The sequence below is a fragment of the Zosterops lateralis genome (assembly GCF_965231275.1).
Source record: "Zosterops lateralis genome assembly, chromosome: 7".
NCBI classification, from domain to species: domain Eukaryota; kingdom Metazoa; phylum Chordata; class Aves; order Passeriformes; family Zosteropidae; genus Zosterops; species Zosterops lateralis.
In genome coordinates, this window is record NC_139767.1 from 16,671,389 (window position 1) to 16,695,588 (window position 24,200).

A 24,200-nucleotide genomic window follows, 5' to 3' on the forward strand; every position below is an offset into this window, starting at 1 on the left:
ATAATACGGGCCCAGCCAGAGCCACGTGTGACCGTCTGATGTGAACTGACAAAAAAATACTTGTGGTTACATAAAAGGCATCTCGGGCTCCTTCCCCATCGCACCCCGCTCTTCCACCACCCCCACGGCTCCACGCCGAGTAACCCGCTTTGTCTCGCTGACCAGCCCTGGTGTGAGCACCCCACGGGCCCTGTGCCCGCAGGGACCTCCAGCCCGGGCGGGCGCCCATCGCACGCCTTTGGGAACTCGCGGAGCCTTAGGGACCCCCGTGCAGCCCAAGGAAAGACGGGGAGGGGAGGTGGCAAAGGCAGGAAAGGCCCGGGGACACACACACGGACAGACAGCAGCAAAAGCCCTTCGCCAGAGACCAGGAAGGCAGGAGGCCGGGCCTGGCAGGGGGTGAGCGGCAGCACAGAGACACTGCCCGGCCCTGTGGAGGGGCACGGTGGCGGTGCCAGACACCCTGGCCCCTCCTCCCGCGGCTCCCCCCGGGCGCTAATCCCGCGGGCGGCGGGCGCGTTCCCCCGAGGGTGCGGTGCCCGGGGCCGCGCGGAGCGGGGCGCGGCGGCCGCAGAAGGGTGGAGCGCGGGCGCCCTCTGGCGGTGCGCGGCGGCCGCGGCAGGCGGCGCCCACAGATCCGCTCGGAGCTGCCCGCGGCCCCTCGGCCCCGCCAGGGACTCACATCAGCCTGCGGAACACGGCCCGCCACACTGATGGCCCAGTCTTCTTTGCTTTCTGGTTTGGGGTTGCGTTTCTTCCTTTTAAATTTTTTTTCTTGGGGTTTTTTTTTTCCCCTTTTTTTTCCCTTTTTTTTTTCTTTTTTTTTTTTTTTTTCTTTTTTCTTTTTTCTTTTTTTTTCTTTTTTTTTCTTTTTTCTTTTTTCTTTTTTTCTTTTTTTTTCTTTTTTTTTTTCCTTTTTTTTTCTTTTCCCGTTAAGTTTACAGTGCCATTTTCTTAGCACATTTCAGTGACCCTCTTTTATTATTTTGCCAGAGCTATAATTAACTGCATACAAAGAATGTGCCTCGTTTACACATGGCAGCCAGGAGAGACGCCTGAGCTTTGAAGACGGCTGCTATCGCGTTTTCGATCATGTTTCCCCACATATTACACCACGAAATCTCCATGTGTGGTAGTTCCAGAGTTATATGTTTTTGTATTGAAGATGTTATTTTGTTTGCCCGCGCTTTTATGTATTTACGGATTGATTTATGCAAACGAAAGTAAAGATGAATCTTTGTTCGCCCCCTCCTTCACCACACATGCCCGTGAATTATTCGGTATAACGCCTGTGCACGAGACTGTGCATATGTGGAAATGTATATTAACACAACCAACGGGTAGGAATTAAATTATTCTCTTTGACACTAAAAGTAATTTCCATGGATGAGCTGCGTTTTGTCGATGCGGATGTTTGGTTTTCTTTCTGCCATTTTGAAATAAATGCACGCAATATTAAAAGCAGGTAAACAAAAGGGAAAAATACACGAAGTAAAATGTGTCAATCTGTCCGATATAAAATACTCAAAAGATGGCGTGGGCTTGGTGAAAATTTCTTAGCAGAGCCTCTGCTGGAAACTACACAATGCAGATTTGTGTAAAACAATATTGTTTACGTGTTGTTGCAGACCATCTCCCCTCTGTGGGTATTTGTGAAAATATCGAGTTTGGCATCACGCTGCAGTAGAATATCCAATAAAATACATCCCAACAAATAAGCGGACTTTGCAAAATCTCTGTTTCGTGACCTTCAGGTCTTTTTTGGGTCTGTTGCCTTGGCCTAATGCTGACATACTGAAATTTATAGTCCAAGGTTTTAAGACCTGGTTTGTCTGGATTTTTTGGCCTTTTTCCCCCCCTAACAAACACAAACATCAAAATAAGGTGCTTTCAAAGAAAAGTGCCATAGCATATCGTAAACTCATTAGGTCCAGACGTCTAGCCATCTCAATGGTTTTATTATACCACGGTTCTTCCTGTTTAAAAAGAATTGTAGGTATCTTCTCCACAATGGATGGGAAGCAATGCAACACCTTTTCCTGACAGTGCATGCTTTTGCTTTCTTTTTTTTTTTTTTTTTTTTTTTTTTTTTTTTTTTTTTTTTTTTTTTTGTGGAAAAACGTTCAACCCCAGGTCCCTCAGCGCTCCCCTTAATCTTGAATTAACCGAACTGCTCGTAAATATTTACGGGTCCTTCATTTTAATGGTTGCTCTTTAAACAAAGCATTTTTTACAATGAACTTCATCTCAATTATCTTGATAAAGTCATGTGTGTTTATAAGTGCAGCGGGCATGAGGCGCGCTGCTCAATGAGCTCTGGCCAACAAAGCCGGGCCTTTGGCAGGGCCGTGTCCCCTCCGGAGCTTCCAGCCTCCAGCTGAGGAAAGCAGAGCTTAGAACCGACACACCAGGGGAAAAAATATAGGAATAACCCCCGTGTTTAACCGAATAGGCACCATGGCGTTTCCTTGCCCGCCGAGGGCTGCTGTGGAAGCGTTTCCCAACCCATCCCAAGGGATGGCCGGTGCTGGAAAGAGGCCGGTACCTGAGGCCCGGTCGGCGGGCGCGCCTCCCCGGCCTCTCCGCGCTGACCTCCGCAGCAAACGCGGCCCAGGAGGCGGGGAAGGTGCCCGGGGAGCCCCCGGCCCGCAGCCCGGCCCGCCTTTCCCCCGGGAGCCCCCGGCCCGCCTTTCCCCCGGGAGCCCCCGGCCCGCCTTTCCCCCGGGAGTCCCCGGCCCGTCTTTCCCCCCGCCCGCCTTTCCCCGGGCCCGCAGCTCGGGGATCTCCGCGGGGCATGGCGAGGGGCGCACAGAGTTCTGCTCTCACCGCAGCGCTGTGGTTGGGTCACGGCAGACTTTATTGTGTAATAAGTGACAACAGTTACAGCAGGTCCGCAGGCCGGGGCGCGGAGCGGTAATCGGTACAGCAGTCACCGGGGCAGGGCCGGCGGGAGCGGGGCCTGGGCCCTGCGGCTCCGGGGCTGAGACAGCCCCTAACAGTGCCCTAACCGGGGCAGGGAACAGCTCGGGGCCTTTCTGTGCCATCTACTGCGGAGGATTCAACCTAGAAAGCAGAAGTTTGGGGAAAGATCTCCTCTGAGTATGTCGTGGACAGCACAGCAACCCCCATTGATTTAAGCGACTGTAATTTAATATATATTTTATTACCGTAATTATAATTGATTTTCTTACCTTTATTTTGGCAAAATAACTATCTAGTCTACATCACTTTTAAGAAACATGTCGAACATTTAACATCAGATAGAGTTTCCAAAGCTAACGTGCACTCACAATATTGTCATCTAAATGGTCTGGGAGGGAGGAGGGGAGGATCGAGAGACTCTGAAAAACACGTTGTCGAGCAAGACAAAATTTCCCGAAATACCTGACACAGACCACGTTTCACTTCTACCAAAAAAAAGAAAAAAGAAAAAAAAAAAAAAGAAAAAAAAAAAAAAAGAAAAAAAAAAAAAAGGCAATTGATTTAAAGTCCCTGGGGTGGAGTGGCGCAGGAGGAGGAACCTATAGAGGGACTAAGGGTGCAGAGGAAGAATAAAACCAAACTAACTGGGAAATAGAAAAAAAAAAAAAAAAAACCACCAAAAAAAACCATCAGAACCAACCCCCCCACACAACCAAACAAAAACAAACATTCACAAACCAAAACCAAAAGAAAACACCCCAACAACCAAAAACACACTCCTCCGATAAAAATCCAGACTCAAAACTAAATCAATAGTCCCCAACTACGTTTCCACCCCAGCGTTAGTCTCCTTTATTGCCTTTCTCCTTGTTCATCTTTTTCATTTTCATTCTTCTGTTCTGAAACCAGATTTTGACCTGTCTCTCTGTGAGATTTAAAATCCTAGCTACTTCGTAACGGCGGTCTCGGGTGAGGTACATGTTAAAGAGAAATTCCTTTTCCAGTTCCAGAGTTTGATACTTTGTGTAGGGACAACGCTTTTTCCTCGTTGAACGAGCGTGGATCCAGTTTGCTGCAGGGTTATCTGGAAGAAGGGAGGTATATAGGGAACGAGGAGGGGGGGGGGAGAGAAAGGTCGTTAAATTAATTTAACGAAGGATGGACTGTTTTCACAACTTTGGAGGAATTATCATAAAAGCCTTAATGCCCCAGTCTGTTTACTGTACAAATGATGTCTTGATGGTAGGTGGTTATGTGGAGTCTTTTATGGGTGCTTGTTGCTGCTTGCGCTGGGGTAGGCGTCTAGACGTTTTTATAGGTTAGTAAAACTATCAGTTTTGCACATTCGAGCCTTACAGGTTTCGGCAATAAATCAAAGGGGCAATTTCTTTCTTTCTCTCTCGCTTTCTTTCTTCCTTCCTTCCTTCCTTGCTGCTTCCTTTCTTACTTTCCTTCCTTCCTTCTCTCCTTCTGTCTTTCTTTCTTTTTCTCCCTCTCTCTGTGCCCCTATTCCTGTCTCTATTCCTCTCCATCTCCCCTATTCCCCATTTTGTTTTTATTATCTTTTTCTTTTATTTTCTTTTTCTTGTCTTTCTTTCTTCCTTTATTTTTTCTTTTTCTTTTTTTTTTTTTTTTCCTTTTTTTTTTTTTTTTTTTTTTTTTTTTTATTACTTACTTGGGTCAAGTTGCTGCTGCTTCTCCTCTTTGAGCTCGCTGCTCGGGCTGGGGTTGTGGCTGCAGGCGGCGGGGTCCTTGGCGCTGCCGGCGGGCGCTTTCTCCCGGGACTCCTGCAGGAAGGAGCTGCACGTGTACTCGGGCACACCGATCCCTTGGGACTCCCGGGACGAGGAGCACTCAGTCCTTTTGGAGGAGGAGGAAGAGGAGGAGGAAGACGAGGAGGCGGCTGCTCCCGTCTCCGGCTTTATCCCGTAGTGGCGCCCGTTGGAGGAGCCGGAGCTGGACGCGGAGCCGCCACCGCTGCTGCCGCCGCCGCCGCCGCCGCCGCCCGGGAAGCCCGGGAAGGGCTCGATCCAGGAGCGCACGTAGCGGCCGGCGTCGGCTGCCCCTAAGGGCGGCTGGTGCATGTAGGGGTGGTAGATCCCGGTCATTGCCGCAGACGGCTGGTGGTGAACCGCGGACCAGGAGGTGGAAAACACGGTGGATTTTGGTGCAAAGCTACAAGAGGAAAAATCTGAACTCTCTGCAACACCTGATGGCCTGGAGGTCGCACTGTGACCTCCCTGGACGAATCTACTCCCATAAACTTCTTCGCTTTCATGGCCTATGAGAGAATCGACATAATAGTTACTTATGGTGCCACTAGACGACATTTTAGGCTCCCGTCTTAGTCATATAAAAGGTTACACTGTTAACTGTATATGATACCCTCCCGGAGAACAATCGTAGTATTTTGCAGACTGCAACCCTCAACCATTGGTTGCGGAGCCCACGTGATCATATTTACCAATACTGCGAGTAAATCAATCCGCTAAACTGGGGCTGCTGTGATTAAAAAAAAAATCATCATCAACAAGGGCCCCGCACGGCGCGCCGTGCCGCCCGCGCCCCCGCTCCGCGCCCGCGCTGCCCGCCCTGGGTGCCCGCCCCGGGTGTCCCCTGCCCGCCCCGGGTGCCCCGGTGCCCCTCTGCCTGCCCTGCCGCCCTGGGTGCCCCCTGCCCGCCCTGCCCTGCCCTGCCCTCCCGGCTCTCCTCCCTGCCCCACTTGCCCGCCCGCCTGTCCTGCCTGCCCGGGGCGCGGCGGGCGTGGCCGCGCTGGCTGCCCACGGTCGCGGCGGGTGCGGACTATTTCTTCACCTTCTTTGAGCGATTTCTGCCATTCATTTCTTAATCAATGAGAGGCAGGGTGTTTAAATAAATCCAACAGCCTTGGCTTGCTAATCACACTCCAAGCTGCTGAGGGAACCCGCTGGGAAAGGGGGATTCTTGCCTGTAAAAACAAACCATCGCAAGCTGGGACTGTAACGACTTCTCATAAAACAGGAAAATGTTACAGTAAAAGCACATTGCGGTACTTCCATATTTCAGAGCATGTGCGGGTATTATTATCCGCTCCCCCCACCCCCGGACAGAAAGTTTCCATGGAAAGGATACACTTTCAAAAAAAAAAAAAAAGATGCCTATTGTGTTGTTTTAAAACAGGTGGAAGACCTCTGTAATGATTTTATGCCTTTCAATAAAAATTTTATGAGGTGTATTTGATTATAGATTAATGTGTCCCTAATAAAATGGACGGATGGAAACAGCAAAGCCTGTGTCTCCGAGCACAACTGACGTGCGGCTGAACACATCCTCCTCTATCTGCGGAGCTTTGGGGCTGCACAGCCCTAAGCCAGGCCCGGTGAAGGTGTCCGGAGCGGGCCGGGAGAGGCGCGGGCAGAGGCGGCGGGCCCCGCTCGGGCGGGCGGGCTGCGGGCCCGGGGCTGTGCCTGACCCCGGCTCGCCGGCAGAGCTGTCTCCTCCGCCCCTAGTTCAGGGGGAGCCACGTTCAATGCCTACGTGAGATTTTTTTTTTTTTTTTTTTTTTTTTTTTTTTCCGCTTTGCTTTCTTTTCCATGCCTGCCCTCCCCACCCTTCCCCTCCCGGCCTAGTTTTTCCTGCCCAAGCGAAAGGATGCCCCGTTAGTATCGAAAAGTGGATTACCCATGGTCTTCTGCCCACGCCTGCTTCCCCGGGCGAGGGCCGCTGCCTGTGCCGGGATCTGGAGGAAACGCAGAGAGTTAGTGCGAGCCCGCAGCACAGCCCGCCGGGGGCACGGACAGCAGCGCTGGGAAAACACTTCCTACTCCCGGCCCTTATGAGGAAGGGACTGAAATTCCTGTTTATTTAATGATTTATTGCTCTCCTAGGTTGTTTTCTTCCTTTTTCCCCTTTTTAAATTTTTTTTTATCTTTTCCTTTTCCTTTATCCTTTTTTTTTTTTTTTTTTTTTTCATTTGACTTCAGCATTTTCTTCTGCGATTTTATAATTTCTGTTACATTGTTCTCTAGAAGCAGGGCTCGTGCTATGGCGAACAATTGCCCCTCACTTCAAACAGATATAAATTGGTAAAGCAGGCACATTAGAGTGAGCCCCCTTTTTACAGACGTTAAACTCTTAGTATGGAGCCAGTTATTCACTTCCCACTGCCGAAACTCCTTTGCTCGTGTAGCGAGTATCTTTAAAGGAAAAGAAAAGGCCGTGTGGATGTATATAATATTTAAGGAGATGGGGTTCTTTTGATGGTTTGGGGTTTTGGGGGGTTTGTGGGGTTTTTTGGATTTTTGTGGGGTTTTTTTGGTTTTTTGGAGGGTTTTTTTGAGTGTCGTTTTGCTGCTTGTTTTCGAAACGGGAACAAGCACCAAATACCTGGGTGCTTGCGGCTCTCGCAGCTCCAAAATGCTGATGCCTTGGTTTGAGGAATACACAGCCTCTTCCCTATGAGGAAATGTGCACATGAGGAAGTGCTGGCTTAAATTAAATATCAGCGACGAAAGAGCAAACAGAACGCCACCAACAGCATTATGAGCAGTATCTGTCACCAAGTCGCACAATATTGGCACTATCTTGAGTTTAATTTCTTGATTTAGAAAGAGCTTAGGGGAGAAATGGGCGTTGATTGTGAGCAGGCTGCTTTCCCAGCGCTAACAGCAGCCACGCTACTTTTCCAGTACCCGTTTGAAGGTGAAAGTATGCCCAAGCATTTGCACTTCAATTTGAAGTCATGTTCATTTGCAGGCTATTTGCAGTTGTGCTGAGTATATCTGCTCACAGGGCACTCACCCGCCCTCAGCACACATGCCCTTCCTCAGCCCCCAGCACAGAGCCCTGGAATACCATTTTTCAGCTACGTACAGAAAGGGTTAAGAGTCGTGAACGTCATTAGCTGGATGTGTGCTACTAAAATGGAATTGCGCGAAATAAAACCATCTCTGAGCAAACAGAAACCGTGCAGGGTGACAAAAGTAGGTCTGAAGAGACTGGTGTGCTTTTGTAAGCACGCCTGGGAGGGTTGCTGCCCAAAAAAAAAAAAAAAAAAAGCCAACCTCTCCAGATGCTGGGAATATTTTGAGGGAATATTTTGAGGGAATATTTTTTTCCATCCACAGTCTTGTGAAAGCTGTTGAGCCGACCGAGAACCGAGCTCCTTAACATTTGCTTATGCCCAGCTTTGCATTTATTATGGAGGGGTTTTGTTGTTTTTTCCTTCTTTATTTTAGCGAGCAAAGACACGAAATCAAAGTCTGCACATTGTAAGCAGGCAGTGAGTGATATTTTTTACATCAACGTATGAACGTCAAATAAAATGACACACATATTCCTGACAGCTCGTAGTAGAAAGATATTTTTATCACTTACCATTTACGAGTTGTACGAGTTGATTGGATGAGGATGTCCAGTTAAGGTCATAATATTTTACAACTTATTTTATCCGTTCTCTTTTTATTTTTTTTTTCTTTTTTTTTTCTTTTTTCTTTTTTAATTTTTTTTTTTTAGTTTGGTTTTGGTGTGTTTGTTTTTGTTTTTTTCTTTCATTTAGTTTGTCAGACTACGAACATCACACAACATTTTATCAATTAATCAGTTGCTTACAGACACATTTATAAATTAATTAGGTTTACATCATTTCCCGGCCCAGTCTCCACCCCACCCCTTAGGAGAAGGAGAAAAAAAAAAAAAAAAAGGAAGGGGGAAAAAATGGAGGAAAAGAAAGAAAGAAAGAATGCCAGGCAGACACACACAAAGACCAGAATATGGTAAAAAAAGGTACACCAGTCCAAAAAGTTGCTGATAGAGAAAGATCAGGAGACCAACCTGCATCCGTGCTTTGAACATTTGTAGAAAACCAAAGGAACCGCAGTAGTTTACAGAGTTTATTGCATTATACATGCAAACAGAACATGCACAAGAAGGACAATTTGCTGCTGAACGACTACTATTCCACATATGCACCACAAGGAAATGTCTACAATGGAGAAGAAGGAGATATTCCATTTTACGAAGGACAATCTCTAAGTTCATTTGAGAGGATAGTTACATTATAATGTGCTTCTCTTTCCCCCCGCCCCCACAGTTTCCCCCCACTCTTTTTCTGAAAGTATTGAATGTACTCAAAATGTTATGGCCCGTGTAACAGCCCCACATAAATACCATTTTGTTAGTAAAAACATGAAAAAGTCACATTGCTTGGATGTTCGACAGTTCCAATAAGTTAAGACCAAATGATAATATTCAATAATAGTTACCCTGCATTACGATGAGAACAAAAATAAATTACACGTGCTAGGTTTTATATATACTCATCATAGTAATACATATTCACTTGCAGCGCTAAAAGAAGGACGAAGAGTCACATTCTATCAGAAAAACAAAACAAAACAAAACAAAACTGGAAAATGCCGGGCTTTGCCAGAGTCTCTCCTGCCTTTATCAAGTGGTGGTGCTGTGCCCATTCCTCACTGGTGCCCCCCCCGGGGTTAAGGTTTAAGAGAAGGTCAGATTAGCGGTCAGTTCCCGGATTCGGTTCTCCCTGCTCATCTTCTTGAGCTTCATTCTGCGGTTTTGAAACCAAATCTTGACCTGCCTGTCAGTGAGGTTTACGCTCTTACTGATCTCTAGACGGCGCTCTCGAGTGAGATACATATTGAATAAGAACTCTTTCTCTAATTCCAGTGTTTGGTGTTTAGTATAAGGACACCTCTTCTTTCTGCCACTCTTTGCAGTTAGCCAATTGCTTGTTGGAGTATCAGACTTGATTTCCTCTATCAAAATCAAAGAAGAAGAAAAAAAAAATCAAAAATACCTCAGACTGTTAGAGTGTACCCTTGGCCATGACCCCTCCTCTGCAGTGTCTGGCAGATATGGTGGATGTGGGCATTAAACAGCGCTCGGGTGAGGTGTGGGCTCGGTGAGGGGACCTGCAGCCAGGCTGGGCTCGCCTGTCCCCGGCCCGGCCCTGCCCTGCGGCCACCCCGCTCTCCTGCTCCTGCCAGCAAGGCTCTCTCAAGTTTTCGGCCGGCGTTTAACATTTCAACAATATTTAACCTGCCATCCGCCCCATGGCCACATCTTAACGGGTCTAGCCTCGCCATGGCCGACTCGGGCTCCCACCACAATTGCCACGAAAATACTCCAAATACAAAATAGAACTCGCCCTGTATTTTGAAGCAGCATCCCCACACACATCAGCTGAATCACGCAAGCACACCTATAAACACATATAGACATTTCCCAGACAAAATTATATACAAGAAATTACGACATCCTGTCTTGTTGTTTTTTTTTGGTTGGTTTTTTTTTCCTTTAAGGTTTTCTTTTCCCCACCAGAAAGAAATCTATCTCATGTGGAGCTAGACCTGGGCTACCAAATATAATTCAGATAAAGAAAATCTCAATGCACACAGAGGGTAAAAATCGACCTAGAGGTTGCAAAGTACATTTTGATAGCAGAAAAATTCTCGTTTTGGGATTCTTCGATACACGCCATTCGAAAGAAAGGCGCTAGTGCGCTTTAAAAGGGAAAATAAAATCAAATTGCCACCACTTACAGCTTTCAAAAGCATTTCAAAATACTGGTGCACTTTTGGAGACCAATCCAAGGTAATCTAAAGCACCACATTGAAATATTCTACCCCTGGACCAGGCAGATAGCGGGCTGCTGCTTTCATTGTGCATTTCTTTCCAACTTTACCCAGCCTGGTAGCACCTACTCCTCACCTATTTTAAGAGGATCGTAATTAACTTTAAATGCAATCAAACCGCAGTAAAGCTCAGTGGAAAAAAAAAAAAAAAAAAAAAAAAAAAAAAAAAGGAAAAAAAAAAAAAAAAAGAAAGGCGAAATACTACGAGAGAAAAGTTGAGCTGCTCGTATTTTACAACCTCCAGACCTGCTTTTTTTAGAGGTATGGGGCTGCTTTTGGCTGCTGCAGCGCATTACGGAGCACACGGCTCCATTCCCCGCATCACAGAGCCTGTCTGCGTGCTCGGGAGAGGCACATCTCTACGGAAAATCTTTGGACCGTTTTGTGTGGCATTTTTGCCTGCCAAAATCTTCAGAGACAGCACCTGCAGCCCGATACTCCTTAGCATTAAATGTGATGGCTGTGATGCTCGTTAGTATATTCGAGCGTGCTTTATGGTGCTGGCGTGTTGGAGTTACACCACGGCACGGCTTAAACTCGGTAATACAGACCTTTACTCTCCTTCTCCTGGACTTCTGGGCTGGACACGGAGCCTTCGGGCAGACAGCTCCGCTCCTCTTGCAACGTGGACTTGGGCTCGGGACTTTCCACTTGAGAGACTTTAGCGGTGCTGTCTTGGTTGTTCGGGCTTTCATTCATTTTCTTTTCCAGCTGAAGTTGAGCAGATATCTGCGGTTTGGAGCTGCCGCGAGGGTTTAACTGTAACATTACAGTTGAACTCGTTTCAGGGCTATTATTGTACTCTTGGGTTTTCCCAGTGGCGTAGGTCTGGCTCAGTCTAAAATATCCTGGGACGGGAACCTCGGGGTTCTCAATGGGGCATGATTCAGACACCAGCCTCTGGTAGGAAGGTACGTCTGCAGAAATGAGTTTGGATCTCTTATCGGAATACATGCAGCAATTGCTTTCTTCTTTAATATTTGTAGTGAAGGAACAAGTGGGGACCTGCTGTGTAACAGGTTGCTCTATTCGACAAGATCTGTTCGGGTCTGTCCAAGTGTCTACTTGAGGTATATAAGGATGTACATTCATACCCATATTTTGGTGATTAACTTCTCTCTTAGCCAGAGACGGAAGCAGTCCACAGGTTTGCATCCCGTACGTCCCAATGTCTGTGCTAGGTGGCATATACATGCTGGCGCTGTTGGAGTAGAAACTGTCACTCCTGCACGCACTGATGAGAGAATCTACTAAAAAAGTATTAGCGGCAGGAGAGCTGTTGGGAAAGGACATTTTGGGGCGGAATTTGAGGAAGAGAGATTGTGTCCTTTGTAGGCTGACATCTCTAGGAAAACATTCCCGTGTAATTGCGGATGCCTCCGCGCGACCACATGACAGGCGGGCCAATGGCAGGGCCCGCCGCCCCGCCGCTGACGCGCCCCGCCGCTGACGCGCCCCGCCGCGCCGCCCCGCCGCGCCCCGCCGCGGTCAACAGCGCCCCCTGCGCCGCCGCGCGGGCACCGCACCGCACCGCGCCCGCCGCCCCGCGCTGCGGCACCGGCCCGGCCCGCGCCCCCCCCCCGGCCCGCGCCGCGCAACCTCCGCGCCCGCGGAACCCCCGCGGCGCCCGGCGGGAGCGCGGAACCGCGCGGAACCGCCCGCCACGGCTCCCGGAACGGCCCCGCCACCACGAGCGCGGGGACAAAAGGTTGCGGGATTTATTAATGCGTATTAAGGAGAATCAGGGGCGATCAATAAAAGCCTCATCTACATTCTCGGGCTCCCCGGTAATTTTCTTGCTTCTGAAGCTTTTTCAAGAGTTATACCCTCTGTTGCCGCGCACGGGAAGATATTTTATTAACAAATCAATCGAGACTTTGTAAAGGATAAGATTAATAGTTAAGATTTAGCATAATGGCGTTCGCGTTATGAATTATTGAAAATTATACTATTGATTTTTTTTCTAGCTGCTAACCGAGAAGGTCAATTTTTGTTTTAACACAAATCGTCAAATATTAAAAGGTGGACTTTTGTCATAACTCGAATTTTATAGGGAAGCTACATTCCTAAAATTATTTTACAATGCTCTCTCCCGACCGCCTGAGGAGAGAGAAAAAAAAAAAAAAAAAAGGAAAAAAAAAAGTAAAAAAGAAAAAAAAAGTGGTTTTTTCACTTGCCCAGCAAACCGAAAGCATCAAAAAGGTGATTTCTCCTTCTGTAGTATTGCTCGTCAAAAAACATACAGAAACTCCCATGCTCACTGCCACTCCTTTAACTCCTTTAAGCAACTTTTTCTGTCTTTTTTAAAAAATAAGAATGATAAATGCATCTGTATTATAAAACAAACAGCAAAGAAAGCAAGCAACAGAAGGCAACAGTAACTGTCTACATGGCAGATCAGAGTTTTCCGTCCCAACATTTAAAACATGTTTTATTGTTTTTCCTCCCACTCCTTACCCGTATTTGCACCCGCAGCTACTACATTTTAAATAGTGGCGGTAGAAACTGTTTATTACTCTTTATCGTTTTACTTTCCTCTCTCTCTCATTATTTTTTTTTTCTTTTTTTTTTCTTTTTTTTTTTTTTTTCAGACTGGAGTATTTCTTATCTGGGACTAATGTTGTCAAGGACCCTCACCCACACAAAATGAACTTGTTGATAATTTTTTGTTTGGGGCTCCTTCGCCTGTTTATTTTGGGCCTTTCTACCACCAAAACACCCCTTCAGATCACCCAGAGCAGGCAGCTCGTGAAAGGATTTACAAAAATTGAAATGCGCCTTTCGCACACTCACAAACGTGCCTTTTCCACCAGCGTGGATTTGAATTTTCCTCTGCTTCCTGACATTTGGAGGCTTTTGTACTTTACCGTCCACTTTAGACCGCTGGAAACAATAACCCCATTTAAAATTTCGCGGTGGCAATGAGACAGACCTTTTAAAACCTTATCGCAGCTGTTCAAATACAACATCATTGTCAGGTTAAGAGCCAGCGCCTTTTATAGCTGCGGTTCTCCGGCTCCTGGCTTGCCGGAGAGTTTAAATATTACCTTGGTAATATTCTGGGCTCGCAGGCTGTGGGGCAGGCTCCCCTGCGCCCTGCGCGGCCGCTGCGCTCCCCGGGCACGCCGAGCCGAGCCGGGCTGAGCCGAGCGCCGGGCGCTGTAAGATCATGATCAGAGCCATGGCTAACACTCGCCTGCGCCGGGGAGAAGCCGCCGAGGAGCCCGCGACGCTCCCTCCGAGCGTTCCCCCCTCCTCCTCGACTTCTAGCAATTTCCTCCTCTTCAACAACAGCCCGGGCGACCCACAGAGTTTAAAGAAACAAAATACTATTTTTCTTGACGCATTTTAAGGCTTCGACTGTTAAATCTAATCAGGAATTTTATGCCCATCAAATGGTTCTTTCATAATCTTTATTTACACTGTAAGAAAAGGGGTCCCAGAAATATCCCGGCCGAAAGTATCGGCCCAGAGGTTTGCGGCGGGTTTCGCCCAACAGTAAAGTTAAAACAATAAGCAAATGCTGAGCTGCTTTCCACGCCGGCCTCGCTGTGCTGCTGCTGCTGCTGCTGCTGCTGGAGGAGCTGAATTCTGGGCTCCTGATTAGACATGAGGGCTCTTTGATTTTTTGTAATTGAAAATATTAATTTCATGCATGTCACTACACGGAAACTCAGATGACTGTTGTGACTGTAATAATTTAAATATTGCGCTCAGGACTGGCAAACGGCTCCATAAGACCCTCCGCTCACGGTAAATCATGAGGGGTTTAAAAACGGGCAGCGATTTTTTATTGAAAATGAACAGTAGAAAGTTTAAGTTTGATGTAAATAGAAGTTGAATAAACATGCGAGAGTCATTGGGGAACTGGGGACTTAGGCTCTGGGCATTTAATGTCACTATTGTTTTAAATCATATTAAAATGGAATAAAGTAATTAACATTAATAAATAAATCAATATTGTGCAATAAATGAGATATACAATCTACATTAATATAAAGGTTTTGCTCTCAGAGCCCCATATTTTTCCGAACGAGGTTGAAAAAATGCCCCAACCAATGGGTCCATGCAGATGTAAATTACTGTTTGTAATAAAGCATAGGTGGACATTACAGTTTTCTCCTCTAGCAAATGTCAGGGCTAAAAACTGGAGGTGACCAGACGTGGCAGCAGGGCTTAATTTTCACTGCCTTATCTCCCTGAACCTTATTACTGCTGATATGATTATGTTTTTGTCTCGGCTGTGCCGAGCATTCTCATAGTTGCAATTTGCTGTGTTTGTGTCTCATTATGTGAGGGGGATGGGAGAGGGGTACGAGAGAAGCTGGATATTTTGCAGATGCCTTCAGTAGCAAAGGTATTGCGAGAAATGCCTCATTTTTAAAATAGGCTGGAACCCAGGAAGCTTTTAGCAAATTTCCTTTGATTTACTTGATTTCACCGTTTTATTTAGGGTGTCTTTAAAGGCGCGGACTGTATATTTTATGCCACGCTGTTATATTGCAGAGACATTGAAGAATAGTTTTATTTAAGAAAAAAAAAAAATTGGCTACGATATTGTGTCCTTTCTTCTTTTAATAAAGCAATTGTCACGTTGCCCAGATTTCTATGTGCCGTATTTTCATGGAAAGAGTCGGCGCCTGGGCTGAGGGCTCAGATTCTCCAGATTTTTTTGACCAAGGTTAGGGGACAGACACGACATACTGATGACATTATGCTTTTTCCCAAATATGAAAGCCTATCAAATAAACAAAATAGCACCCTGGTCTTTTCTTCAAAGGTGTTATTTTTGAGCATATGGATGGTACAGTAGCACTGACCGTACGCTCAATTTCGCCCTAAACCCCAGCCCTTATCCTGTTGTATTTCCATATTTTTGTGGACACAGAAGTGCCTGAGTGTGAGGAGATTTTAGCGCGTATATTGGTAGCCGGTGCAGCCTTCAGCCTCGGTATTGGTGCGGCACGTTTATCTTACGGCAGATTCCTGCCGCATTTATGTTTTAATCAGAAAATAAGCAAATGCCCTTTTCGTTCTGGGTAAAGGACAAGCCCAGAGACATTTGGAAATATCTCATAATCTTTTCTGTCTAGAGAAATTTAACTGAGAAAGGGGTAAAAAGGAAAAATAGAAGAGGTTACAGACCCGCACAGAATCAGCACATGTACACAATGGTTAAAGAAAAAAAATAAAAGGAAAAAAATTTAAAAAATTAAAGAAAGCGGTATTTCTTTCCATGTTCTGGCATATAGATATAATTTTCCACAATTACCCGCACAGCCTGGCTCCCATCACCCGTCCGCTTTCTCTGAGTTCGGCCTCACTGTAATTGCGAGGGGTTAAAGCCCCTCGTATGAAGCCCGATGGGCTCGAGGTCGGTGTGGGCTCTCGCAAGGAGCCCTCTCATGCCAACAAAAACAAACGCAAAAACTTCGCTAAACATTTTCCCCATGGAAAGGGTATGTCCACCGAGAGACCAGGGCATTTTCCTCCGGGACACGGCTCTGTCTGCAAGGGCTACCTCTGCCATCAGGGATCCCAAGGATTTGGGATTGTACAATGCCATTTATTACCGACGGAAAGGCTATTTCTAGGAAAGTGTTAACAATGAACTTCTAAAAAAAAAAAAAAAAAAAAAAAAAAAAAAAAAAAAAAGCTAAAAAAAAAAAGAAACACAAGAAAGAAAAATAAACCACACACCAACAATCCAGCAGACATAGTGCCAACAAATGTGCTCACGAGAGACTGGGCTTTAAAAAATGCGGAATATTGCTAAGCCAACATGAAATAGGTTTCTGTGAATTCTGCAAATAAGTAGAAAGCAGAGAAACCCTTTATTTCCTCAGGTCTGACCAGAAGGGCACACTGGAAGGAAAAAAAAAAGGATAAAACAAAACAAAAAAATGTCAGAAAGACAGAACATGCTCGGTTGCTGGAGAACGTCCAAGAAATTCATAAGATTCATTTTAATTCTGTAAGCTCTACTTTCATTTTAATAGATCTCCATAGCACTTTTAAAGAGAGGGACTTCATTCAGCAATGCCTTGGCAAGGTGATGTTAGGATATTAAAAATATCTTCTTTTCTCCTTCGTCTCTCTGTCTTTCTTTTAAAAAATAAGCACTCTCGGGAGCTAATGTTAATCTCGCCTTTAAATAAACTACATTTTTAACATTCTGTTTTCTGTACCTAGAGGTTTATCTAAGAAAATCCTCGAGTAAGAATCTAAGATAAATTGTGGAAAATGCATGTTTTTTACATTACTTATGTTCCACCCGCGTTAAGGTTATCCTTAAAGGAGTAGATAGATTTTCGTTCTAGGGAACGAATTCTGAATATCTTTGGGGTTTGATTTTTTTTTCTTTCTTAAAATTATGGGATTTTTTTTTTTAAAGCTCGGATGCATTATAAAAGATTACGACCAAAAAAAAAATTCTTTTAAAGTGGCATATTTCTCCAGCACGTCACGGTTATGGGTTATTTGTTTAATAAATCTTTTTGATGCTTTATTTTCTCATTTGGAAGGCCCTGAAATCTTATCGTTACTTATATATTAGATATTTTATTAGCAGTGGAATTATTATTAGGGGGAGCAGGGGCTGGAGCAGCGGAGGCTGCGGCATTGCAGCGCCCGGGCGCGCCCTCGTGTGGCCGCTGCCCGCCAAGCACCGGCAATTCTCCTCCTCCTCTCCGGCTCTTTCTCCTCTGCTCGGTTTGCCCTCAGCCCTGGTTTCTCCCTTGCTTTTTAAATAGAAACTCAACACCGCTATCACTGAGCATTTATGTAAGATTAGTGCCACGGTGTTTCGGTTCCCGCGGCCCGCTTTTGCGGTGTCTTGGCATTCGGAAGGCGCATTAATGCTCTGAGATAGCCTGTTAAACACTGCAGGGAACAGAAAAGCCAAACGACTCCTTCTCGCCGTGTGGATTAAGGATCGGGAGACACGCGAGAATTTTGCTAGAAGGTCAGGGAAATTGCCGTGAGGAAATCCCCTTGATTTCTAATTAATGGGCTTTGTGGGGAAACTGCATAGAAATACCATCTTTCTCCCTAAATTACGAGACATTTCCTACCTCTTTTATTATTATTATTATTATTCTAACCAAACCCTTCTTTTTCTTATGAGCTAAAAAAAAAATTAAAAAAAAAAATTTTAAAAAAAAATTAAAAAAAAAAAAAAAAGGGAGAGAGAGAAGGAGAGAAAAAGGAAAAATATTTTTGGGTGGAATTCCCAGGGCGCGGAGGAGAAAGAGAGGGAAGTGAGGAGCCCCCTGTGCTCCAGCTGGCAGGGACTGGAGCAGGGCACGCTCACTGCACGACGCCGAGAGCTCACCTCGACCCAGCCGGGATTTTCTTTGCGTTATGATGCATTTGCTAATATGGCCAGCTATGCGGTAAAAAGTGTGTGTGTGGCTGTGCGTGTGTGTGAGAGAGAGCGAGGGAGGGAGGGAGAGAGTGAGACAGAGAGAGAGTGGGTGGTGGTTGAAAATAACAGAGGAACCTTAAGGCGCCTAATTATTCAGAAAGGTTAAAGGTGATGACCTTGACATTTTGGAAGTTCAAAGGCATACACTTATGTTTTTCTTGCTAAAGTGTTTTTAAAAAAATTTTTTTTTAGTCATGCCTCCCTCCTCTTCTATTTCTCTATTTTTCGAATTCTCCTTCTTTTCCTGACTTAGTTGGCACTTTTGCCTTCCCTGCCCGCGAGAGTAGCGAGAGCCACCTCGTCCTATTCAAAAAAGGCAAATTCTTTTCTCACTCGTCGCCTTTATTGCACATTGCGGAAATCTCTTTTTCGCCCACCAGAAGGTGTATAATATAACCCAATTAAGCTGTTTAGAACCTCGGGTTTTATGGTGTTGTCTAGACAGTTCAAGGTTTTGTAAACAGCCCGGGCAGGTCACGCAAGATAAAGCGGCGAGGACGGAGCGGATCTCCTGCGGGTGCGGCCCCCGGCGGGCCCCGAGCGGCCACAGCGCCGGCTCCGCTCCCGCCCGGCCGCGCCGCGCTCGCCCTGCCCGGCAATCCCAGCCACAGAACCACCCCTCTGCTCCCGAAACTGCTGGGGGTGGCTTTGTGGTTTTGGTTTAGAGTGGGGTGGGGTTTTTCCCTTTTTTTTTTTCCTTTTTTTTTTTTTCTATTTTTTTTTCTTTTTTTTTTTCCTTCCCCCAACTAATGCCAATTGTTTATAGCTCCCTCTTGCCTGACTCGTTTGGAGCTCTCGGTCTTTCTGCCTTGCTCTTCACTAACGAGTAAACAGTCATTGGCGTTGGGGATTCTGGGCTTATTTGGAGCCTGAGCCGCTAAACGAAAAGGCTTTTTCGTTGTTTACAGTAATGTAGCACCATCAGAGGTGATGGTGTGCAGACAGCCATGTTGGCTCTGTCTCACAGCCAGCGGGAAGGTACGCATACCTACAAAGGGAGAGGCACACAGCTCAACTCTTACTGCATTAAAATGCTTTTTAAATAACCCGACTAGGCTTCCTCACGTTATTATTTAACTGAACTTGGCTCTAGCCCGGAAAACGCTAGGATCCTTCGGAGATGGAAATCCATACAGTGCACGGAAGTTATAACCTTAACTTTACTAGAAACCATTTATTCACATGAAAAAGACAGTGGCCCATGCTTTTGGATGACAATAGAAACATATATATATATATATTGTATATAGCGAGCGTACATTTACCATCTCTTAAATAAACCGCATTCACTTAAAGGGAGGAAAGTGTTATCCTAGCTCAACAGCAACAACAGAGCCCCCCCCGAACTCAATGAATTGTAAGCAACAACTACCAGACACACTGCAGGTCCATTGCTGGCACTGTGGGAGAGGAAAAAAAAAAGCACCTTTGGCGAAAAACCCTCGAGAGTGAACAGCTGGATTTACCCTAGTTTCCCCTTATCAGGAATCTGCTCCGCAAGCCCCGAAATCTCCAGTGGCCATTCAGTGTGGGGAGTTGCACATGAAAATGAAACTTTTCCGCAGGGTGGATGTGTCAAGTAAACAAATTAACTTTTGCATTCAGATGGTAGGTCAGAGAGACCGAAATATTCTTTGTTTTTCTTCTTTCTTCCTGTTTTCTTGCTTTCTTTTTATTTTTAATTTTTTCTCCTTTTTCCTTTTTTTTTTTTTTTTTATATTTTTCTCTTTTTTTTTCCTTTTTTTTCTTTTTTTTTTTTCTTTTTTTTTTTTTTTTTCAAAACAAGGGATTCCCTGTGAAATACTGGAGTCGATCTCTGTTCAGTTTCTTTTCTTTCATCCTTCGATTCTGGAACCAGATTTTAACTTGCCGGTCAGTGAGGTTGAGCATTCTGGACAGCTGCAGTCTCTTCTCTTTGTTTATGTACACGTTGAAGAAAAATTCCCGTTCCAGTTCTCTTATCTGATATTTGGTATAAGGGCACCTCTTTTTCCTTGATCGCTGGGGAATTGCTGAAATTCAAGAGAGAAGAAACTGGTTTACGCTGTTGCTATGAACATGCTCAGCTAAGATTTGGTCAGAGACTTTGACAATATCCCATTGCCTGGAAAGCAGCCCTCTAGCACTTCAAAAATATTCCTGACGCTTATAATCTCCGCATGACTTAGCAAAAAAAGCGAATATTTCCCAACTTCTCCTTAAAAGAGAGCTCTTCGAGCAATACAGAGAGATATTTAAATGGGCTGGAAAAATTCCAAGTTTCTCAAACTCCTCTCACACACACCCCCCGCCCCAAACAAATGAAGATCTTAAGCTCTAAACCGAAGGCGGCTCTGAGCACTACCTGTGAAATCTCTCCGTCTCCCCACGACGAATCAACAATTTAATAACAATTAATATCCTCTTCCAAGAATACCTTAAGCCCACCTAAATTGGTTTCCTATCGTAAACACGCTTTACAACGGTAAAGGAAATCTTATAGGATATATAAAATCCTTTGGATGCTTATAAAATTGCACATAAAATGCGGCTTGACAAAGTGTTGGCCTTGTACTCTTGCCCCCAATTTACTACTGATACCTACCTGAACTGTTGCTCTTCTCTGCAACAGCCTCACCAGAAGGGGAATCGGCGCTGTTTGCTGGTGTCACTTTCTTCTCCTGGCTGGAAGGTGTTTTACTGCAAGTGCTGTTCTGGGCTTTCAAGTCGCCCTTGTCCGCGTCCCCCTCGCTCTCGGAGTGCTGCTGGTACGGGGGTCCGGGGGCTGTCTCGTAAAACTGGTCGAAGCCTTGCGGCAGGATGCCGTTCCTCCCCACCGAGCTGTAGAAGTTGGAGGCGGCGGGAGACGGTCCGTGGTGGCCGCAGACAGGGTCCGTTTTGAACAACATTTCCGTCCTCCTGTTCGCGGGCTGCAGAAAGTCTCTGTGCATCACCTCTTCAGCCGAGTAATAAGGAGCATAACTGCCCCTATACTGCCATTTGCTGCGCTCTAATCCGTATTCCCTGAATGCTACTTCGCGCACAGGTTGAACGTGAGGTAAATTAGAAGAATAAGGAAAAGTCATTTGACAGGACGACGATTGAGACAAAAAAGAGGGTTTCGTCGAGAAATCTGAGGGTGAGACGTAATAGGCGCACCCTGGCAGATACATATTGGATGCGCCGTGACTGCAATCGTCAAACTCAGTCATGTCTTCCTTTTTGCGATTGCAGGCGACCAGGAGGCTTCAATGCATTGAACGAGATCCATCTATTGCACAAGAGGGTTTGGACAGGATCAACTAAGAAAAAATCCCCACCGTGTGCTGACGTGCAATTCATCTTGATTGATTCTAGTGGTAATTATGTCACGTGACGCGATGTAGAAATGTCCTTATATCTATATCAGCCCCTCGGAAAGGCTCCTAAGATCTCTGCAAAGAGCCCTCCCAGCGCGGGGAGGCGAGCGCGCCGTTTGTACAAATACAGCCGCCGTTAAGTCTCATCCTTTCACCGGGCGATGCGAGACACACGTAGGTGGTGCGGATCACCTGGGGCCGCGCCGCCCGGGCGGGCGCCTGCCCACCGCCGGAGCCCGGCGCGGAGCCCCGCGGAGCGCAGCCCCCCGCCCGCATCCCGCCCGGCCTCCCCGGGCAGCCGGGGGGGAGCTGCCGCCCTCGGGGAAGGCGGCCCCCCGAGAGAGGGCTGGGGGCTCACGGACGGGCACCCCCGGCTCGGAAACGTGATCGCTTCCTCCTGAGAGGGAGCGATACCCTCCGGCCGCCGCTCAGGCAGATGATGAGCGGGAGGGTGAGGGTTCACTCAGGAAAGCCAAGTCCCATTCACACACTCGAGTGTACGGCCGGATCTGCCCGCCCGGCTCCTGCAATCCACAGTTGGCATCAAAACCGGTCACGAAATTCAAAGCCCGAGTTTCGATCACCTCGTTTTCCCTGGCTTATAAGCCCAAACACTGCGCGCTTGTGTCAGGGCGCCAAACTGAAATGAGAAACACGCAAACAGAACATCTCTCAGCTGCCGGATTTACGAAAGGGAGATACTTTGGAGCTCCCCGTAAGGCAGAGGGCTATGGCAGGAAAAAGAAGTCCACCAAGCACGGTTTCCTTGGGAAGCAGAGCAGCAGACAAAGTGACCTCTGTTCCCCTGCTCCAACTCCCACCAAAATGTTCATTTTCATTGGAAGGGAAAAGCAAGTCTTGGGAGCGGGCGACACGCACAGCAGCCGCCAGCCCCGCTCCCGCCCTGCCTTCGAGGGCTCATTTTTGCCAATTTTCCTTTTTTCCTTGAAATATGATTTTATACAGACAAGCACAAACAGGGCCGCAAAGGTTTAAAAGAGAGGAGAATAAAGAATACGCGCCAGCAATAGCCCTGTACTCGACCGATTCCTCATTCCAGAAACCCTTGCCAGCTCTCTATGGGAATGGGGTTTTTCCGGCACTGCACAGCACAGCCAGGTTAGCTCCACCACATGTCTCTCTCCAAATAAACCCGGTATCTGGGCGAGCTCCCCAGGCCGAGCCCGGCCGCCTCCGGACAGCCCGGCACTCCCCGGGCGGAGGCTCCGGCAGGTCCACAGGCCCCACATCACCTCCACAAAGGCAGGCTCCGGGTCCCACAGCCGGCGGAGAGCCCGGCAGGTGGGGAAGCGGCCCCGCAGCGCTCCGGGCCGGCGGGGAGAAGGCCCGTGGGCTCCCCGGCTCCTCGGGGGGGCCGTGCCCGCTGAGGGCTCGGCTCGGCTGCTCCAGGAGGCTCCTGCTCGCCCCCGGGCAGGCGATGAGGAGCGGCTCCGTGGGCGGGAGCCCCGCAGCCCGGGCTCGCCCCGCACTGCCCCCCGCCCCGCTCAGCCACCGCCACCGGCACCGCCACCGGCACCGGCACGGCCCCTCCCGCATCCCCGGGCTCCCCAGGGCACTGCGGGGCTACCCCGGGGGCTGCCGTGCCGCAGTCTGCCCAGCCCTGTCTGAAAATAACAGCACCAAAGCCAGGCACATATCATGGAGCTCATTCTTAACACACCCCCACCGCCGCCTCTTTCTTTCCCTTTCTCTTCTCTTTGTACACTTGGGGTGGGGGTTTTGGTGGGGTTTTGTTGTTGGTTTTTTTCTCTTTTTTCTTTTTTTTTTTTTTCCTTTTTTTTTTCTTTGATGCCTCAGTCGCAAAACACCTCAAACGCCACACATTGCTCCCAACAGATAGACTCTTGCAAGTTGCAAGTTATCACTAGAAATCAAAGCACAGAACCACCATTCCCTCCCTTAATGGGCTTTCGAACCCTCTCGGTTCTGCCGCAACAAGAAAAACAACCTCCCAAAAATGATGTGTGCGCAGTTAAAATGGCTCCTGTGCCCTAATTACCCGGACCTTGCAGCAAAGCAGGGCAGGGCTCCGTTTGGACGGCGCTCCCCCCAAGGTTTCTCATCGCCTATCTCGTCAAGAGAGATGGTTCTGGAAACCTATGGAGCTCCCTTTTCTTTACCGTTCGAACAACTGAGTGCGCCTTAGCCAGAATCTTTCACCTTCTTTTCGATGCAGCGAGCCTAGCATCAATTAAATTTTGGCGCAGGAGCCAACCGGTTCCAACTAATTCAAGTTCAAAGACATGGCGACGATTTGTTAGTACGAAAGCCCTTTTAGCAAACAGTCCTTTAAGAAACGATCTAATTTGGGAAATGTGAGACCAATACTAGAGCAGAGACCCCGCTAGAATAAGGCAGAGCTGGAGGTCCCCGCCTGCCAGAACGTTTTCACCCTGGGGTCCGTCCTAGCCCAGCTCTGAACATTACAATAACACCCCCCACCTTCCCCCCTTTTTTTTCCTCTCTTTTTTTTTTCCCCTTACGCAGATTCAATAGCATCGAAACATAAATGCACATCATGTACACGGTCAGGCGAATACTTTACCGTTAGGCGTCTTGAAACATCTGCAATCGTTGCCTGGAATCACCAAGTATTCAGGTCCAAGAGACATTTCCAAATGCTCTCCGTGGAAATTAAGGCGACTTGCGTAACGTTTGGGCTTAAAAATACACCCGGTCCGGCTGGAGAAGATGCAGTATTTTTGTGCCACCCAAGATAAGACACTAACTTGACCTTAACTTTGTTATGGCGCCCCTAGTATCTGGAGAACGTGAACAGACACTGTCTGGCAGCTCTCGTAAAAACCGACTGGAGAAGAGATTCTGAGTCATTTCATTTATTGCCACTACAGTTCT

General features: G+C 47.1%; 3 protein-coding genes across 3 annotated transcripts; all 3 read right to left on the reverse strand.

Moving 5' to 3' along the window:
• Positions 1-3,142: 3,142 nt before the first annotated feature.
• On the reverse strand, positions 3,143-5,845 carry HOXD9 (homeobox D9). Its single transcript, XM_083865638.1, has 3 exons — positions 5,737-5,845; positions 4,598-5,424; positions 3,143-4,006 (listed from the first exon to the last, which is right to left on the reverse strand). The coding sequence occupies exons 2-3, from the start codon at positions 5,250-5,252 to the stop codon at positions 3,765-3,767; spliced, it is 897 nt and encodes a 298-aa protein (XP_083721764.1). The 5' UTR covers positions 5,253-5,424; positions 5,737-5,845; the 3' UTR covers positions 3,143-3,764.
• Positions 5,846-8,358: 2,513 nt separating this feature from the next.
• On the reverse strand, positions 8,359-11,997 carry HOXD10 (homeobox D10). The gene is made up of 2 exons (XM_083865637.1): positions 11,111-11,997; positions 8,359-9,680 (listed from the first exon to the last, which is right to left on the reverse strand). The coding sequence occupies exons 1-2, from the start codon at positions 11,850-11,852 to the stop codon at positions 9,403-9,405; spliced, it is 1,020 nt and encodes a 339-aa protein (XP_083721763.1). The 5' UTR covers positions 11,853-11,997; the 3' UTR covers positions 8,359-9,402.
• Positions 11,998-19,641: 7,644 nt separating this feature from the next.
• HOXD11 (homeobox D11) lies at positions 19,642-21,207 on the reverse strand. The gene is made up of 2 exons (XM_083865639.1): positions 20,570-21,207; positions 19,642-19,997 (listed from the first exon to the last, which is right to left on the reverse strand). Exons 1-2 carry the CDS (start codon positions 21,174-21,176, stop codon positions 19,762-19,764), a joined length of 843 nt encoding a protein of 280 aa, XP_083721765.1. The 5' UTR covers positions 21,177-21,207; the 3' UTR covers positions 19,642-19,761.
• Positions 21,208-24,200: the final 2,993 nt, after the last annotated feature.

Coding starts and splice junctions, on each gene's coding strand:
- HOXD11 (XM_083865639.1), bottom strand. CDS start 21,176: ATGACTGAGTTTGACGATTGCAGTCACGGCGCATCCAATATGTATCTG. Junction 19,998..20,569: donor AGAGAAGAGCAACAGTTCAG/GTAGGTATCAGT, acceptor CTTGAATTTCAG/CAATTCCCCAGCGATCAAGG.
- HOXD9 (XM_083865638.1), bottom strand. CDS start 5,252: ATGTCGTCTAGTGGCACCATAAGTAACTATTATGTCGATTCTCTCATA. Junction 4,007..4,597: donor GCAGCAGCAACTTGACCCAA/GTAAGTAATAAA, acceptor CCCTTCTTCCAG/ATAACCCTGCAGCAAACTGG.
- HOXD10 (XM_083865637.1), bottom strand. CDS start 11,852: ATGTCCTTTCCCAACAGCTCTCCTGCCGCTAATACTTTTTTAGTAGAT. Junction 9,681..11,110: donor CCAGGAGAAGGAGAGTAAAG/GTCTGTATTACC, acceptor TGATTTTGATAG/AGGAAATCAAGTCTGATACT.